The sequence below is a fragment of the Serinus canaria genome, chromosome 10 (assembly GCF_022539315.1).
Source record: "Serinus canaria isolate serCan28SL12 chromosome 10, serCan2020, whole genome shotgun sequence".
NCBI lineage: Eukaryota > Metazoa > Chordata > Aves > Passeriformes > Fringillidae > Serinus > Serinus canaria.
The window spans coordinates 10,595,176-10,612,674 of record NC_066324.1 but is presented as its reverse complement, the minus strand read 5'-3'; the positions used below and the strand labels follow the sequence as shown (position 1 = coordinate 10,612,674).

The following is a 17,499-nucleotide window of genomic DNA, read 5'->3' as shown; positions in this document are numbered from 1 at the left end:
GGAATTCTGTGATGGGGTCCAGAATCTCAATGGCAGGGAGTAACACATATGCTGTACATAATGTACAAGCAGATTTGTCATTGTTTATTTAGCACTCTAGCTGCTCAGGGGACTCTCTGGGGGTGAACAATGCCAAAACCAGTAAGATGTCCCTGCTTGCACAGTTACAGTCTATTCTAAGAAGCCAAAACAGGGCACATGATTTACAACTTAACCCAGTGAAAAACCAGATGTGAATTTAATCTCTTGATTACATTACATCCTAAATTATTTAATTAATGGATGCCTAACTTATTCCATGAAAAGGTCCCAAATGCTGGGAACATCTTACACAGCTTGTGTAAGCATGTGTGAGGCAAGGCAGTCTCTTATGTCAGAAAAGAGGAAACAGTAACTACATTCTTACACATAGTTTTAGTTTCTTGGTTTCATTGTCTGTATGAACCATGATCACTGCCTCAAATCAGTCTGAAAACGTTGGTCCCCTACTGTACCTCAGTGTACTAATCTTGCTGTAGTGCAAAACGAGAAGACTGAGTGGGAGATGGACATTGATGAAGGGGCAGGGAATGCAAAGCTCCTCGTTTCTAGTGGCATGCACATTAGCTTCAGCCAGGCCTGGTACTTCTCTGCAGATCAAAGTGAAACTGTTGTCTTAAACAGGCAAGAAAAATAGGTTGGGTGGGGTTCTGTAAAATGCTGAAAAAACCCAAAGACTTAATGGAAACATTTTAAAATCCAGCTACAGGGAAGGGTTTGAAGTGTATGTGTAACTTGACCAATGAGGTTAAATCTCTTTTCTTGCCGTTTCATGTCAGTTTTCTTTCCTTAACTGTGCCTGGATTTTCAAGAGAAAAAACATGCAAATTTGCATTTGATTTAGAGAACTAAGTGCACTGTTAGCTAGTAGTAAATTAAAACTAACCATTAATTTTTCTTTCAATAGGCCAAGTTGATAGAGTTCAGTCCACTGAGGGCAACTGATGTTAGACTTCCAAGTGGAGCAACGTTTGTTATTGCTAACAGTTGTGTTGAAATGAATAAAGCAGCAACTTCTCATTACAATATTAGGGTAATGGAGTGTCGGCTGGCTACAAAGGTAACACATGGCTTATGTCAAACTCTAATGAAACCTTCATCTAAATATGTGCTTTTTTCCACATCTGACCACTTGTGTCTTTAACACCTGGCTAGGTGCTACTCTTAGTATAATTTTTTTTTCCAGAACCAGACACTTCCATATGCAGAAACAGAACTCCTGCTGAGCTTAATGGAAGTGCTCAGTAGTCCTTCTATATAAGGACTTATATAGAAGGTTATGTGATTTAGTTCTATTAAATTTATTTTTATTATATTTCAGTGGAGGAAATAAATCTATTTTTCAGAAAAAAATATTCCCAGTATTCCCTGTTAATAAGATAGACTGTTTCTAATTAAAGCTGAATAAGCTGAATAATGACAAATAATGGAAAGCAACTAGTATGGTCACATGTTTATATGTATATATGGCAATAGATGTGTATTTTCTAGGATTTAGAGAGCATCCAAGCTAGTAGTTGAAGCTAGTAGTGGAAGTAATATTAGAAATGCTGAATAGCAGCATGTATTTCAGCGTAAAGTTTAAAAACAGGCTTGAATGAAACCCCAACATTTAGGGTGTACTGCCAGTTTACAGCTTGAAATTATCTACACAATGTATGAAAACTGAACAGGGGAAATCTAAGTTCTGTATTAATTCTGGATTTTGTATGTTTAGGAGTATGTAGATGAAGGATTTGATTTGAGTGCTTTATGGGAAGACAGTACATTTTTCTTTGGTAAGAGTAAATGAGGAGTAAGCTTAAAGATTCACTGCAGTTGTACCCAACATAGGATGCTCTGGCAAGAAGAGAATGTGGGTCACAAAGTCTAGAAGAAAGCTTTGAAAAATGCAGTGTGGAATTCCTTGCTACAGAACATTAGACTAACATATTCAAATGCACTTTGAACATTTGTTGGCATCATTATTCCATTAAAAATAATCTTTTACAAGTTTTAGTTAGTGCTAAAAGTAGTTGAAGATCTGATCAGACACAAAATGTATTATAAAATAATGTGCTGAGATTTTTTTGAGGAGGGAAGCTAGACTTCAGATGACTTTTTAAATGGGCTTTAAACTCAAGTATCAAAGGAATAGTTGCATTTCAGTTGTATCTAAGACATGGTAAAACAAATAGCACCAATGACCACAGTTAAAGCTGTTGTCACTGAAGTTAATAAGAAGATTTTTAAGCCATTAAGAAAATGAAGATAAGGACCTGTCTATTTGTTAGTTCTGTTATAACTGAACAATCTCTAATTTGGAATTGGTAATGGACAAAATATCTGTTTTTAAGTGGAGCTTCTTTTGTAAATTCATTTTTTTTGCCCTAGGAATAGAGAGCCTTCACAGATAATCTATTCTAAAAGGCACGCTACAACGAGTGCATTAAGCTGTGAGAGCTTTTGAAGTTATTGTTCCATCTACCAGACTTTGTGAATTGAATCACAGTTTTCTAAATTGCTTTAAATTATTAGTCCTGTACAGTATACTGAAGAGGTACTAAGGAAACATCTTTTCTTTTACATTCCTGTTAGCTATGATGCAATCTCTAAAAATGTACTTTTAGCAGATGCTTGATTGTAAGGAGACTAACAACATACACCTGTCTGTTTTTAAACATATGCTACCCAGATGGAAAGCTGCACACACTATAAAGATACATTGAGCCAGGAAAAGACTGTCTTTAGGAAGAGGTCACAGTGGGGTGAAGGAGGGCAGGTATCTAAGTGAAAACAGGGAAGTCTTTTAAGCACCATTAAGTTAATGGAACTATGAACTAACATGCTGGGCCTTGCAATAATGCTTTAAAAGAAATTCTCATTGTAAGTGCCTTAGGATAGGCTTTTCCCCCCCTTTTCTGCTTTAGGTAATTCTAGAATTTCATACTGCTTTACTGCATAGGTAAAGATGCCAACACAATGTATCCCTGCTCGCATTAGTGTAGAACATTTTGCTATCAGTCTGTCCTACAGCAAGTGAGTTCTTGATCATCATGGTAAATTATCTTTCTTAGATTGCTTCCTTCCCTTCCCTCTAGAGAATCATTCTTTTGCCTTTCTCTTTCCCTTTCTCTGTTCTTGTAGCAGCCTCTGGGTGCTCTCTTACACTCTGTCACAGTGAGTTTCCAGTTTAAAGACATTTCCTGTCCCTCACTGCTCCGAGCTCCCCCCGGCTGGCGAGAGCGGGGCTGGGGACGCTGCTCTCCCTGCTTCACCCTCAGTGTGGTGTGGGGCCAGCAGTGTCTGCAGCTGCAGAGCCACCATCAGCTCCTGGGCACACTGCTCAGATGGCATTAGAGAAATGTTATGTGTAAGGAAGCGATGCTGCTATAAAAGTATTCCTGGACTTACTCTTAGTCAGACTTTCTTGTATTTATATTTACCAAGTATGTTTTCCTCTCAGTTACTTACAGTTTTCCAGTGTGCCTGTGTTGAACAATAATGAACAATAAAGCCCAAAGATTCTATATCCTGGCAGTTAAGAGCTGCTTGATGTCCATATCTTTAATCAATCTAGTCAGAGATCATCAAGAAAATATCCAACTGTGGGAGAACCATTTGGATTAGTTTTTGTACATTAAAGAGATGGGATGTTTTTTTTCCCAGCTCTGTTCCATGTCCATTACAATTTGAGCTGCTGCAGCTAGACTATTTTCAAAAACCATTTCTGTTTGCCCATAATGTTTTTCCCAGTGCTGTTAGAATCAAAACTTTGCTATAAGCAGGACAGACCTTTCAGCAAAGCCATGCCCACTGGCCCAACAGGGTCAGTTTCCATTTGGAACATTTGACCTATAAAACCTCAGTATAGCTAGCTTGCTTGAAATACAGCATCTCCCTTGAAGAAATGGGAACAGATGTGACAATGCATGTGCATTGCATATGCAATGGCATATTTCTGCAAGGGATTATTTATTTAAAAAGAAAGCAGAAAAAATTTTGTTGTCTTATAGAATATTATTGTTTGTAAATTCGGTTTAACTTTTCATAGTAAAGTCCAGGGGATGCTGAATATTGGGATTAAAGCATGAGGAAAATAATTTCCATTCATTCGAAGAAGAGTGTATGCACCAGCATACAACATATTTAATTAAAATGAAGCAGTAATTTTTTTCCTAACTTATCAGTAAGTAAGCTAAAATACAAATTACATAAAGGCTGTAGAGTTCTAGGTATCCAGAGCCTTTAAAAAGGAGGCCAGAAGTGACTTAACCAGTCTTTTACAGAAAAAATTGTCTCATGCTGATTTCTGCATTAGGCACTAAACAGTTCTGCTTCTTTCTCTACCACTGAACATGTAAAATTGTATTTTAAATGCCAACAAAGTTATCTGATTAGGATTTTGTTTGTTTTGCTCTGCTAAGCCTCACATAAATCTCAGCAAGTCACTAGATGGCACCAAAAGTAGTTAATTTTTAGATACTGCAATAAAGCGAAACTGGAAGAGCCCCTGCAAAAAAAAGCACTGTTGGGGGAGAGCAAGAATCTACACCAGATAGCTGGGCAGCAGATCTGCTTAAATTTCATGCTGTAACTTGGCACAAAACAAAGCAAATACTTTTCAGATATGTATCAAGTTAAATTATTTCAAACCAATCTCATTCTGAACTGGTGCTTATTGAAAAGAATAAAACACACTGGGTGAAATCTTGGCCTTGTTCATAAAAGATTTGAATGCTGATTTTTATAGAAAAAGGATTTAATTCCCTGGTCTTTCTGTACTGCTTTAAACTCCTTCCAGACATACAGCTTGATTTGGAAGTTTTAAACTCAATTGAAATGGTGCAGCACTGGACATACACTATGTGCCTGTGAACACAGTAAAATGACATTGCTGTACCTGTTAATCTTTGTTTTACTTTGTAATCTGTTGAAATTACAGGTGCTAGGTCAATGACCATCGACTATTCTTCTATAATTCATAACGTCAAAATATTTCACCTTATGAGGAATGCTGCTTTAACATTTTCATTGGACACATGGGAGCATCAACACATATTTCAGCCTTCCAGAGAAAAGCCTGTTGGACATTCTGGCTTTCAGGATTCTGGTGTGTTGTAGTAATGACTGTCAACTGCCAAAACATCACAAAGATACACAAAGCATGGTATCATTGCCAGGAGTGGGGAAAGATCCATCTATAACTAATAAATATCACAGCAACCATGTAGGAATGGAACAGATTCAGACCAACATTGTACCATTCCTGGCTCAAAAGTTCCTTTAAATTGGATGTTAAAGAAAGTAGTTAAATTTTACTTGAAACTCCAGAGATTGAGAAAGGTTATGGTTATTGTCCCCACAAATCTTATGACCACTTTCATATTTTTAAGGCTATTATAAGAAAAGGTTGTAATGACAACCTCAAATGTTCATCAGAAAATTCCAGGAGTGAATTGGAAATGTCAAACTGAAATGTTAGAGCAAATACTAATAGTATGGAAATAAACCTTTTAAGGACTTCTAGTGTTACAACATCATAGCACTTATATAAACAGTTGTCCAGATGGGATTGCAAAAGGTTAGTAAGTGTTTGAAGTAACAAAGTCCATGGAAGAGGATAAATCACTGATCTGATTTCACACATGTAATGTCAGTAGGGCTTTTACAGACAGTATCTGATTTGAGGGAAGAATACCTGTCATCCACAGACCTTTAATAATAAATATAAGTATTGACTGCTTTGTACTGATAGAAAGTAGGTTCTGATGGTTCTCAATTAAGAAGTGAAAAGAGAAAATGGGCCTTAAAGATACTTACGGACAACTGAAAGATTTAAACAAGAAAGCACTATATCTTCTGTTTTCTTTTTTTTTTTTTAAATTTTAGCTTCTCTCAAAGTCAAAAGGCTTGGAGTGGAGAAAAATGTTGAGACTCCATGATGTGCAAATCAAGCTAGGAGTTAGCCTAGAGGAAATGCTGACCATTGTCGAGGAGGTATTACATCCTGAGCCTTACAGCGCAGAGGAAATTTGTAAATGCCTGGGAATTAGCCTGGAGGAGCTCCACTCTCAGATCCTTAGTCAAAACATGCAAGATGGTGAGCATATATGAAATGGTGGGGTTTACTGTACAATGTTTGTATTATATAAAAGTTTTATGCATTAATAAGTAGTTCAAATGGAAGTCTTGCCAAAATACTTGGCTGGAATCTTGGTTGAGAAGTGAAAGAATTGATACCATCATAATTGATGCTTTCATTCTAAATTTTTAACTTAAAATAGAGCAAACTTTGATTTTGATTGAACTGTTTCTAAAATGATGAAAATAGCAGATCACTTAACTGGTGCTCAAGACCAGCATAGATGGGCTTGTGCTTCTGTTCTTAACTGATAAATACACGATCACTTCCTAAAACAGTCACTGAATGAATCCAGGAAATGAAATCCAGTCACTGAAATGAATCCAGGATTCATTTCATGTGTGACAATGCTCATGACAGTGTGGTATAATCCTAAACAATGCTACATGGGAAACACTTCAGATAAGTAAGTTGTTCATCTCCACCAACATCTTCCTAGAAGAAAAAGAAATAGTAATAGTGACAGAAACTTTCTCAGGAAAGACTGAGACTTGCTCCCCAGTGGTATTAGACAGTATGAGACTATCTTACTATCTAATTACACTGCCAGAAGATACCAGGATGGAATAAGATATCTTAAGCCAGCTCTTTATCTCCGTAGAAAGAGTTTTGATAACTTTGGACTGTCTGCACATGAGGAATATATGAACCATGTACCTGCACTCTGCGGCATTTTCCTGGGAAACTGCAAGGTTGTAACTCTTACACTGTCCCTGCACTCCCCATTTCATGAAGCAATGCAAGACTGTTAACTTACAGATGTTTATACTCCTTATACCTGATTATAAAACAAAAGTCTACAGTTCTGCAAAATTGAGTTGCTTATACAGGTTATCTTGATTTTTTTTTTAAAAAAAACAAAGTCTAGGTGAAAAATTTAGACATAAAAGCCATAGAAGAAACTCAAAGGAAATTTTATACTGTAGCTCTGAATACCATTTGCAGATGTTTGCTGAACAGAATCTCTTAACCTTGCATGACTGTGATTTCATTTGATAAGACCAATTAAAAAGGATTATGCTGAAAGTCTTTTTGCATGTACAATATAAAATTAAGTAACAGATTTCTGTAAAACATGCAGAAGAAACAAGACAGACATAGAATCTAAATCTGCTGGGTTTGTTACACACTATACAGATTATGCATTATGTTGGCTTTGGAACACCAGAGGCTGTTTGAAGAAAACATTTTTCATACTTCCTCTATACTTTCCCACTCCATTTTAATGAAAATGCCTGGCTTTTTCATGTGAGAGAATACTCTCAAATACTACTGTCAAATAAGTAACCTCTTCAGAGGATTTCAGAGTGTCATTGAATTTCTTTGTTCACCATGAAAAATAACATTTAGGGATCTTTTCATGCCCAGGAATCGTTACAAATACTGTTCTGTCTCATGTTTAAAGATCTAAAAGTGCTCTGTACATACTAAATTAGCCTTCAGTCCAGCTTCCCCTCCTCTACTCCTCCAGTGACAGTACTGTATACTTAAATAAAGTTTTATCAGTATGTAAGGGTGACCAGATAAAAACTCCACATTTCAAAATAACATTCTATGGACTGGCTTTGGTCAAGTCCCAGGCTAGGTTTGGAAGCCCACAACAACTCTGCATCCCTTTTACAGCAAGCATTCAAGGATTTCTGCAGTTCCCTACTGTACAGCCCATTCGTTCCCCATTTTTGGAGAAGTACAGATGGTGTATAAAGCCTCTCTAAACTTCCTGCCGTTGTTCCTTGGTCAACTCAGAATCCTGAGTTTAAAGCTCCCTTGCAAATGTTTACACATGGATTGCACTTGTGGCTTCTGAACATCTCTAGAAAAATAATATTTATTACTTTCTAAGGTGCACTGTGCCATAATTTTGGCTTGGACTCGACTGCTTCACAGAACACATACTGTGTGGTGAATGTGGGACATCAAGCATTTATAAGCTTCGCCACAAAAGGATATTCTCCTGTGAAACATTGTATTCCTTTGACCATGAAATGTTTTTTCTTCTTAAATGAGGTATTCTTAAAACCCATTTTTCCTCTTCATATAAAAAAAAATTAATCTAATTCTGACATTTAAACCAGAGAATGAAAACACCATGGGAGGAGTAGGCATCCATTTGCTGTGTGGATTTGACTTTTAACTCCTATTTGTCCCCTGGAAAGAGAATTCTAAATCTGTGCTGCAAATTCCACTGGTGCTTGAACAGCCGTTCATGGGGGTTCGTGGTGATCTGAGTGCAGGGACTGTTTCCATCCACACTCCCTGCACTGATGGGTGTAGGTGAGGGGGTCTCGAGTGTAATTTCAGGCAGCTCTGGGGTACAAAAAGCTCTCTCTGTGCATCAGATGTCCTGCACGAGAAGTTACACCTCCACACTGACAGGCTTCAGAGCCCTTTCCAGTCTAAGGGTCCAGGTGCCTAGTTCAGCCTTGCCCTGATCCATGTCATGGAGAAATTTTGGGATATACCACAGAAACAGAGATGTGGCTGCTTCAGGCAGATCCCATACCTGGAGGATGGGGGCTTTTGGGGTGTGTCACAGGTTAGGCACAGGCATTGAATAGTCCAGGTTAATGGCAAAAGCCTTGTAAAGCCATCATTCCTCTGGAGGAAAAATCACTTTAAACCAGTAGTTATCATAATCTCAAAACAGGTGTCTGCTAAATGTGTCACCGAATCCAGTGATGACTCGTCCCCTGGTTTATTTTCAGAAAGCTGGATTGCAAACAGTTACTTGAGCAGTCCCAGTAGAGTAACTGTTCCCCACTTCAAGTAGGGGGTTCACAATCTGGCTCAAATTAAAGCCATCTGGCAGCATTTTCTTATATACATTATGAGCCAGAAACCTTCACCCTCATCATGTTCAATCAGCAGGATGCCTAACAGAGAAGGGTACAATTCCACGTGAGTAATGGTGCTAGAAACTGTCCCCTACACAACTGCGTGTCCATGAGTTTTTCCGGTTGTAAATTTCTGACAGACCCATCAGCCATGTGTAGCTCATTAATCTCCAGTGAAATGTATCTTTAGAAGCTGCCAAAGCAACTAGAAAAAAAATATATAGCCTGCAGAGGTTGGTCTTTAGCTAAAGGTCAGATAGAATTGTACAGGAAGCCTCTAAAGAAAGGAATCTGCTGAAGTTGAAGTTGTAACAAATAACAGGAGTTGCTGAGAAGCCACAACATTTACTTATACAGAAAAAAAAAATTCCTTTAAATGGACTGGACAGGTTTGCACAATTTTTGTAAAGCTAAAATTAAAAATATGACCATCCAGTTCAAAATCCACAGTAAACATTTCTGTTATATTTAGTTAACCCACAATTATTTGGGTTTAATAGCTCAGATTTTTTTCTGTTAAGGGATTTTATATGGATTTTGGACAAGCTTTCATTAACATTAGTCTGCTGGGTCACAGCAACTTGGAAGGTTCTTGCTGCAGTGCTATCTATTAGTGCCCTGGAAAATGGCACCATTCTTTCAAGGGCAATTGGTGGTTTGTAAGTGAACTGAATTTACCTGTTCATGGGTGACCTGACAGAAATCCTCTGCAGGAGCAAAGCTCAGAGAACTTGGAAGTTGAAGTGGGATAAACCAGGCCTTTATTATAGTTGAGTGGATTAGTAAAGCATATTTACATATTTGGTCAATTAATTACTTAATTCCACACTTTATAGTATCCCTATATCCTATAATAGCCCTAAGGATCCACATGCTTTTAAGAATCTGACATTTGTTCCCTAACTCTGCTTTTTATGCTCTCCTTTGAGCACCACAGAAGGTGAGACCATATAACCTAGTTCTGTGCAATCCTGCAAGGGTTTCTTTGAGGGCTTCAGTTTTTCCTCTTTCAGAGCACTCCAGCTTTGGCTCAGATATAAACTAATCAGGTGTGGGCCCTCTGGTTTTGTTTCTTTTGACTGTGACTGGCTTAGGAAATCAGTGAGTATGGCTTAGGAAATCAGTGGAGCCAATATACAAGCTGTGATGTAGCAAACAGATTCCAATATAGATGTGACTTTTAGAAATATAATCTGTACTCTGTCTTCAGTTAGGTAGAGAGGGTTTGTTTGGACTGCCCATCCAAACAGAAGAGATAGAAGAAGTTTTCTGTATTATCAGAGGCAATTGGTGTTGAAAGCTGAAAAAGCGTGAATCATTTCATTATTTTAGAATAAGGCTTAGAGAGTACTGAGCTGTTTGCTATCCTGAAGATAATTTTGCCTGAAAAGAAAACTGCCTGAGAAGAAAAGCAAGCTATAACAAAAATTTTTAAACACAAACATAATTTTTTGGAAATAAAATGCTGTCTATAACAGACCAATAGCTAATGCCAGGATCCCAGCCTTTAACAAGTACTCATTTGGTACATGTCCGCAAAGGAGTCTGCAAATAACACACAGCCACTCTCTGCTGCCTGGAAGCAGCGTGTTCCCAGCCAGCGTGTCAAGGTAGCAAATTTCCCCCTCCACTGAGAGGCTCTCCCAGAGCCAGCACTGCCCAGGACACAGCTCAGGTCCCCTGGCTGGCAGCCAGAGCCAAGAGCCCATTGTGGTTGCCAATTCCTAACATGACGAGCACAACAGAACCCCAGAGACTTTAAGGTAATCTGGCCAGTAGAGCATTGCTCTACCAAAGGGTGGTCTCCGAATCAATCACAGCCTTTGGCAAGTCTGTGGCCTGACAATTGAAACCAGACATGTTTTCAGTTCATTCTTTGGGTTACTACTGTTCGATGGTGATTTACAAGAGAGTGTGAGCTATGGCAATCTCTCACGCAACTTTAGATATTCCCTAAACGAATGCACATTTAGAAATCTCCTTGCTCTAAAACAATGCCTCATAAGAAAAGAATATTTAAAGAGAAACCATCCTTAAAAATAGGCCAAGCTGCCTTTCTTCAGTGTTCAAAAATAGAGGCACCACTTTGCAAAACACAGTGCAACTAACTCCAGCAGCAACAAAATCAGAAAGTAAAATATGCTCTTCCTGTGTGATACTCTCAAGTCCATGGTTCTGGGGGCACTCAATTTTCTCATTTCTGTCCTAGTCTGAAATGCTTTCAGAAGGCCTGTTCACAAGACAAACAGCACAGGGTTTCTCAGTAGCAGGCTGTATTGAATTACAAAATAAATAGAAGCAATATCAGCAGTAGCAGAACATTGCTATGTTAAATGTTTCTGTCTCATTTTAAACTAGTTGTGTCTCAGCACTATTTTCAGCATTTACAGTTGTGAAATACTCTGGAGAAAAAAAAAAGGCATTATAGAGGTGCTGATGAAGTTTTAGTCTGTAAGGAGTGCTGCCTGGAGTGTACAACACAAGAAACTTCATACTGGACCTAATTTTATTTCCAGTCTTTCAAGGAAGATTTCTACATGTATTTGCAAATCTAGATTACTGAAAGTGTCAGAAGTGGTTCCAGAACTTGGCAGTCTCCACAGAACAGCTAAGTAGGAACTCTGTGGGACTAGGTCAGACAGCAAATTCTATTTTAAATACAGGGTTGGTCTTGCTTCTCCTTTAACCTCTATCTGAGTGTTTTATCAGCCATAAAGCAAGAGAGACCAGTAGTTGAACTGAGAGAGAAATTTCGCTCTAACGGAGAATTTACGTGTAGAAAAAAAAGAAGGATGTTCTGAAGTGCTCTAGCAAGGCTTTGCTGTGCTAAAATAAGGAAACAGTGCAGTAGGTGCTCCATATAGAGGTTAAATTCCATTAATAATTACCACCCAAACAGCTCACACAAAGTAATTTAGTCATAAATTAAATTATGTCATGCATGCTTCTGGTGAACAATACTTCCTAAATAGTAGCCATGGTATTAAAGCAAACAGAACTATATTGGGAAAGGAAAACAATGAACTACAGCACAAGCTTGGGAACAGCAGATCAATTCTCAGCTATTAGTTGCAAACCAAACCTTCCTGTAAATATGGGTGGCTTGTGGTGTCTTTAACCACAGCCATCTCCTTCCTTTTTATGCCTCATTATTTAGGCTTGGTGGAGGTCTCTATGCTGATGACCACACAGGTTTGTACACCCCCCTGACCCTTCCCAGCAGAACTGCTTTTTTATGGCACAACAGAAAAAATTTAGCCAAAATCCTTGCACTAGTCTTTGACCTTAGTAGGTCAGTACTAACCTATCTGGGCTTGGCATCTCTTCACATCCAAGGAGGCAGCACTAACACATGGGTAAATAACCTGTACCAAAAATAAACCCTGAAAACCAAAGTGAAGGTAAATTTTCTCTTCACTCTACCTTTAATCCAGTATTAACTACAGTCACAGTGAGTGTGCATTGTTGAGAAAAGAAAAAAAAAAAGAAAAAATTGGGTGGTGTTTTTTGTGGTTTGGTGGTTGTATTTTTCCAAGCAAAGGTCCATCTGCACAGTTCCATAATTGCTGCAGATTTGGCCTGGAGCAGCCACACACAAGGCCCTGGGCCAGCAGGTGCTGGCTGACAGCTGCCTGCAGGGCACTGGGGACCCTCCAGGTGTTCTGCTGCTATTTGAAAACTTGAAAGCTTTAGATTAATGCTCTAATGTTGTCACTGCCAACCCTTAAGCTTCTGCCTTGCCTCTGCAAAGTAAGAGGAGAGACTGAGCCTGTTCAGTGGCACAGGAAACAACCAGAGCATGTGCATGAAGATGTCAAAATGAAAAAAGATGTGCACATTGCATTTTGATAACCTCTAAACATTATGTTTTATTAGGGCTTTTAAAGAAGATGTAGGAGAACTTTTGCAGAAGACGTTCGGCCTAGAGAGTCTCATATAAATGATAAATTGCTAAAACACCCCAATTCTGTTATGTTTTTGTATGTTGCTTTTGTAGCAAACAATAATGCGGTTTTTCTTTTTGTGTAGTTTCCACCTTTAAGTTATACCAGCGTGCAAAGCATGTGTACAGTGAGGCTGCCAGAGTGCTGGAATTCCAGAAGATTTGCAGCGAAGCACCTGCCAATGCACTCCAGCTGCTGGGAGAATTAATGAAGCAGAGCCATATCAGCTGCAGGGAGATGTACGAGTGCAGCTGTCCTGAACTGGACCGCCTGGTCGACATCTGCCTGTAAGTTCTGACCACAAGGAAGAGTAATCGCCTGTGGAGAATACGGTTCGAATTGAGGAGAAAACATCACATCCTTGGCTATTGCAATCTTAAAATGAAAGTATTCTTGTCTCTTCTTACAAAATTAATCTCCTGCAGGGACATTACACGGTCAATTGTTTCCCTGCTGACATCTGTGTAATACTTTCAGATGAAAGCTACAGTTTATGGCTTTATTACAGATTTTGCCTTTGGACTGACTCATCGTCACAAGTGTTACGTTAGACTGTTGGCTACTCTTTTTTAAGTTGCAAAAGAAGTCATAAGTAGTTTTCTTAAAACATCATTTTACTTGTTATATCTGAACTGCTACTTATTCTCTGTCTATCAGAATTATAGCACCATAGAATGATTTGGGTCAGAATGGACCTTAAAGATCATCATGTTCCAACTCCCCTGCCACGGGCAGGGACACCTTGCACCAGACCAGGCTGCTCAGAGCCCCATCCAAACTGGCCTTGAACACGTCCAGGGATGGGTCACCCATAGTTTCTCTGGGCAACCTATTCCAGTGCCTCACAACTCTCATATGAAAGAATTTCTTTCCAATAGCTAATCTAAATCTACCTTTTTCACATTTCTTAACCAATTCAGTACTGCTGCCACAGGAGTTCCAGGGCATAAACGAGCTATTCTACAATCTTAGGTTGTCTTGGAATTATAATGAAATGTAGTGAAATGCCATTTGCATTTTTTCAATTAAAAAATAATTGAAATGTCCAACCTATCTGGTCCAGGGTACCAGATAGGTTGGACAGCATTTCACCGTTTAAGAAATAAGTGTGCTGTTACAGGTGTTGACACTCTGTTTTTCTCTGTGCTGTCTGAGCTTTCCACATATAATTAAGTCCCCATCTCTGCCTCAGCATTAATCTTTTGGCTGTGATCCCTTCCTAACTCAGTTTGGTCGTGAGGAAACAATCTCAATTCCAAAGCACATTCTCTGAGTGCCATTTTGTCCCTTCTCCTCTCCCACACACAGGTTTCTGTGGTATCAGGCTGTTGTTTCCATGGCTCAGCTACAGGGGATGATGAGATCTGGTACAATCGTGTGTTAATCCACAAAGTAAAAAAAAGCACTTAGTACTCACATCCTACACAGCATTTCATCCCTCCCAGAGGGTCAGCATCAAACAATGACACATTTCAGTCCTTCCTTATTTCTCTTTTTCTGGTATATTTACTCACAGGACAGACACCTGATGCTACCTTTCATCTAAATCCAGTGCCTATAGAAGGAATTTAGTGGTTGGTGGTCATTTTAACAGTGGCTGGGGGAAATAAACAGTTGCCCAGCTGGGCTATCCAATGTCTACTCCATCCCTGCCTCTGCTCCAGCCACCTGTCCCACCTGCTCCCCACAGTCCCATAATGGCTCCCTGGTGATGCCACCCTCCTAACTTGTGCCCCTGATTGTTCCTTCTTCTCCTTGGAGGAGGGTGTGCCTAGTTTAGGAAACTGCCGTAAGCCAGAGCATTACTGCCCTTCCAGAAGGGAAATATGGGGTGACACAAGTGTTTGCAGGCCTGGGTCAAGAAATGTTGTTTCACTGTCTTTCAGAAGCAGATATCCCATCCTCTCTCTATGTCTTTTCAGTCTTGAAGAAAATAAACTGTTTCAATTTGAAGTTTAAAAAATTAAGTAATTAATACCTTACCACCTCTACCAGCTTTTTTTTTTTTTTTCAATTAACTGAAAAACTAGTCTGGCTTAGAATGAAAATATGAATTTTACAAGCATGCAATTTACCATGTTTTTTTCTTCTGCACTCACGTATTTTTTAAGTTGCAGTACCCATTTATCAGGTTTGTAAATCAATAGAGTACAAAACATTATTATTTAGGTGGGTCTGATTTGTTTTGCAGACAAGATGGAATGTCTGCAAAAGTCAAAATGTCTTTCAGAGGCAGAAAGCTACAAACCTAAAAACTGAACAGAAGACTTCTGGACATTGACGGATTATTTTGCATGTGGGATACACGTGCTCTTTTGTGCTAAAACACAAAGCAGCCTGACAGCCACTGGACAGACTGATAGCAACTGAGCAGAACAAGTTTTGATTCTTCTCTTGGGACCCAGTCCAGGGCGTAACTCCCAGGCTGTGTTCAGTTTATTGTATCACATAGTGACCACATCATACAACAAGCTGTGACAGTCACTCAGCAGGGCAGTTCCACCAGAGTTATCCCAGCTGCTCAAAGGGAACTGCTGATCTGAGTTTGAGAGGGGAGAACCATCTCCAGGGCCAGCTGAATTATCAAAGATCTCAGGCAACAAAGTCTTGATCCCATGTAAGGCATTGGCACTGCCTGTTCTGAGGCACCATTAGCAGGGCAGGAGCCCTAAATTAACATCTGCATTGCTTTAGGTGCAGTAAGTGCCCAGACTGTGCCTCTCAGTCAGTGCCATCCAACGAATGCACCTGGCAGACCTGAGGAACCCATTCTGACAGGGCCTGTTCTCAGAAAAGCTGGAAGGAAACTGTCCTGCCCTGGGCAGGGGACAACAAGCAGCCTGGCCAGATGTGCTCTGCACTGTGGAGTTACCTGTGCCACGTTCCAGTAACCACAGAGTTACCTGTGCATCATTCCATTATACACAGAGTTACCTGTGCCATGTTCCAGTAAAGCAGTGAGCATGGCAGTGACAGCCTCTGGCAGCAGGAAGCTCAGCACAGGAATGGAAATTGTGTTCCTTCTTTGTGCTGAGCTCTGTGCTTCCATGGAGTCAGCTCCAGCCAGCTCAGGCAGGGAGACACTGGCTGGCAGGCAGGAGCACAGCCACAGCACCAAAAGGAAAGCAGCAGTAAGGATTTTTTCTAAATTAAATTAAAATTCATCGAAGCATTTCAGTTCCAGGGAGAAAAATATAAATAGTAAAGGAAAAAAGTTATGTGTGTGCCAATGTTACATCAGATTTCTGATTTACCAGCAGAAGAGCCCATGGTATATGATGGGCAGAGTTAGTACCACAGTGGAGTGTCATTCACATGGAATGATTTCAAATTTATATATTAAAATTATTTCATCTAGGTTTTTTATTGTATTCTTTGCACAAAAAAAAGTAAATTGTTCATTATTCTTTGCATCAAGATTATTTCCTAAGAAATGCATCTTTCTTCTCTAGAAGTTTAGTACTAAATCTTTTTCTGATTCAGTAATTAGATTTCTAAAAGTGTATAGCTCTTCTGGATGAATGCAGCTTAAGCCATCATCTAATTTTTGGAAAAAAAGTCTTAACTTTTTTTAAGTTGAGTATTAAAAAACCTAATGAACATAAAATCACTAGTCACTCCAGGAAGACTTGGCTGATGTGATTATAGAAATGGTCAGGAACTACATAAATTACATTCTTTACTCACGATGATACAGCCGCCCTGTAACTTTCAAAAGCTTTTCCAAAAATACATTCCACAGAATTGCCTGCGTCTACTGCTGCTCTCTTCTTACGAGGTTTAAACTGTGAAGAATGATCTGCATATCCAGATGTTTTCTCTTTTGCCTAGATCTTTATGTTTTAGTGTATAACCTCTGCCAAGAAAGAAAGGGATCCATACTTGCTGTGGTTTGTAGTGCTGAAGACTGTAACCACGAGTTGGTCAGTTGTTTTTTTCATTTTGCAAAGATTGAAGACTTGTGCTTTCTCTAACCCTCCTCATGCTCTTAGTAGCTGGTTCACCTGTTAGTCTTCTAAAGCAGGTAACACAGCAGATTACTGAACAATTAAGGGACAAAAAATTTGATGTGAGCTCCTGAGTAAGTTAGGTACTCTTGAAAATCTCTCAGTCCTTAGTGTTGCACATAACTTACTTTCATTTTCTTATTCTCCATCTTTTGGTGCTATAAATCCTGATAATTTTTGTGTTCCCAGCCATGCTTCTTACATGACAGACAGATGAATCCTCTCTGACCACTTTTAAAAGATACAGATTGTACATTACATCCAGCTGCATTATGCTAGCCAACACAATTCTGCATTTTATCAAGACTCTTACCATTTCCACTGATGATTTTCTTAAAGCAGCAGAGCCTGCCATCATGGCAAATTTGAAATTTCAACAAAGCCAGAAACAGTTAAAGATGCTGTCCAAAGGCAAACTAAATTACAAAGCAGAACAAGCACAATCCTCCCCATTTATATATTTAAATCTTACCATGTTAACTCCATGCTTCCTGAAAAGCTACTTCATAATTTTAAGTATTTCAAATTAACAATACTACTCTGGAGTTTTT

General features: G+C 39.1%; 1 protein-coding gene across 1 annotated transcript in view; it reads left to right on the top strand.

The window, feature by feature from the left end:
* The window catches only part of GALK2 (galactokinase 2), a 46,303-nt gene that overhangs the window by 25,803 nt on the left and 3,001 nt on the right, over positions 1-17,499 (top strand). Inside the window, exons 7-9 of the mRNA XM_030228432.2 lie at positions 947-1,099; positions 5,911-6,121; positions 13,027-13,228. Coding sequence (XP_030084292.2) covers positions 947-1,099; positions 5,911-6,121; positions 13,027-13,228 — 566 coding nt within the window. The remainder of the gene's footprint in view (positions 1-946; positions 1,100-5,910; positions 6,122-13,026; positions 13,229-17,499) is intronic.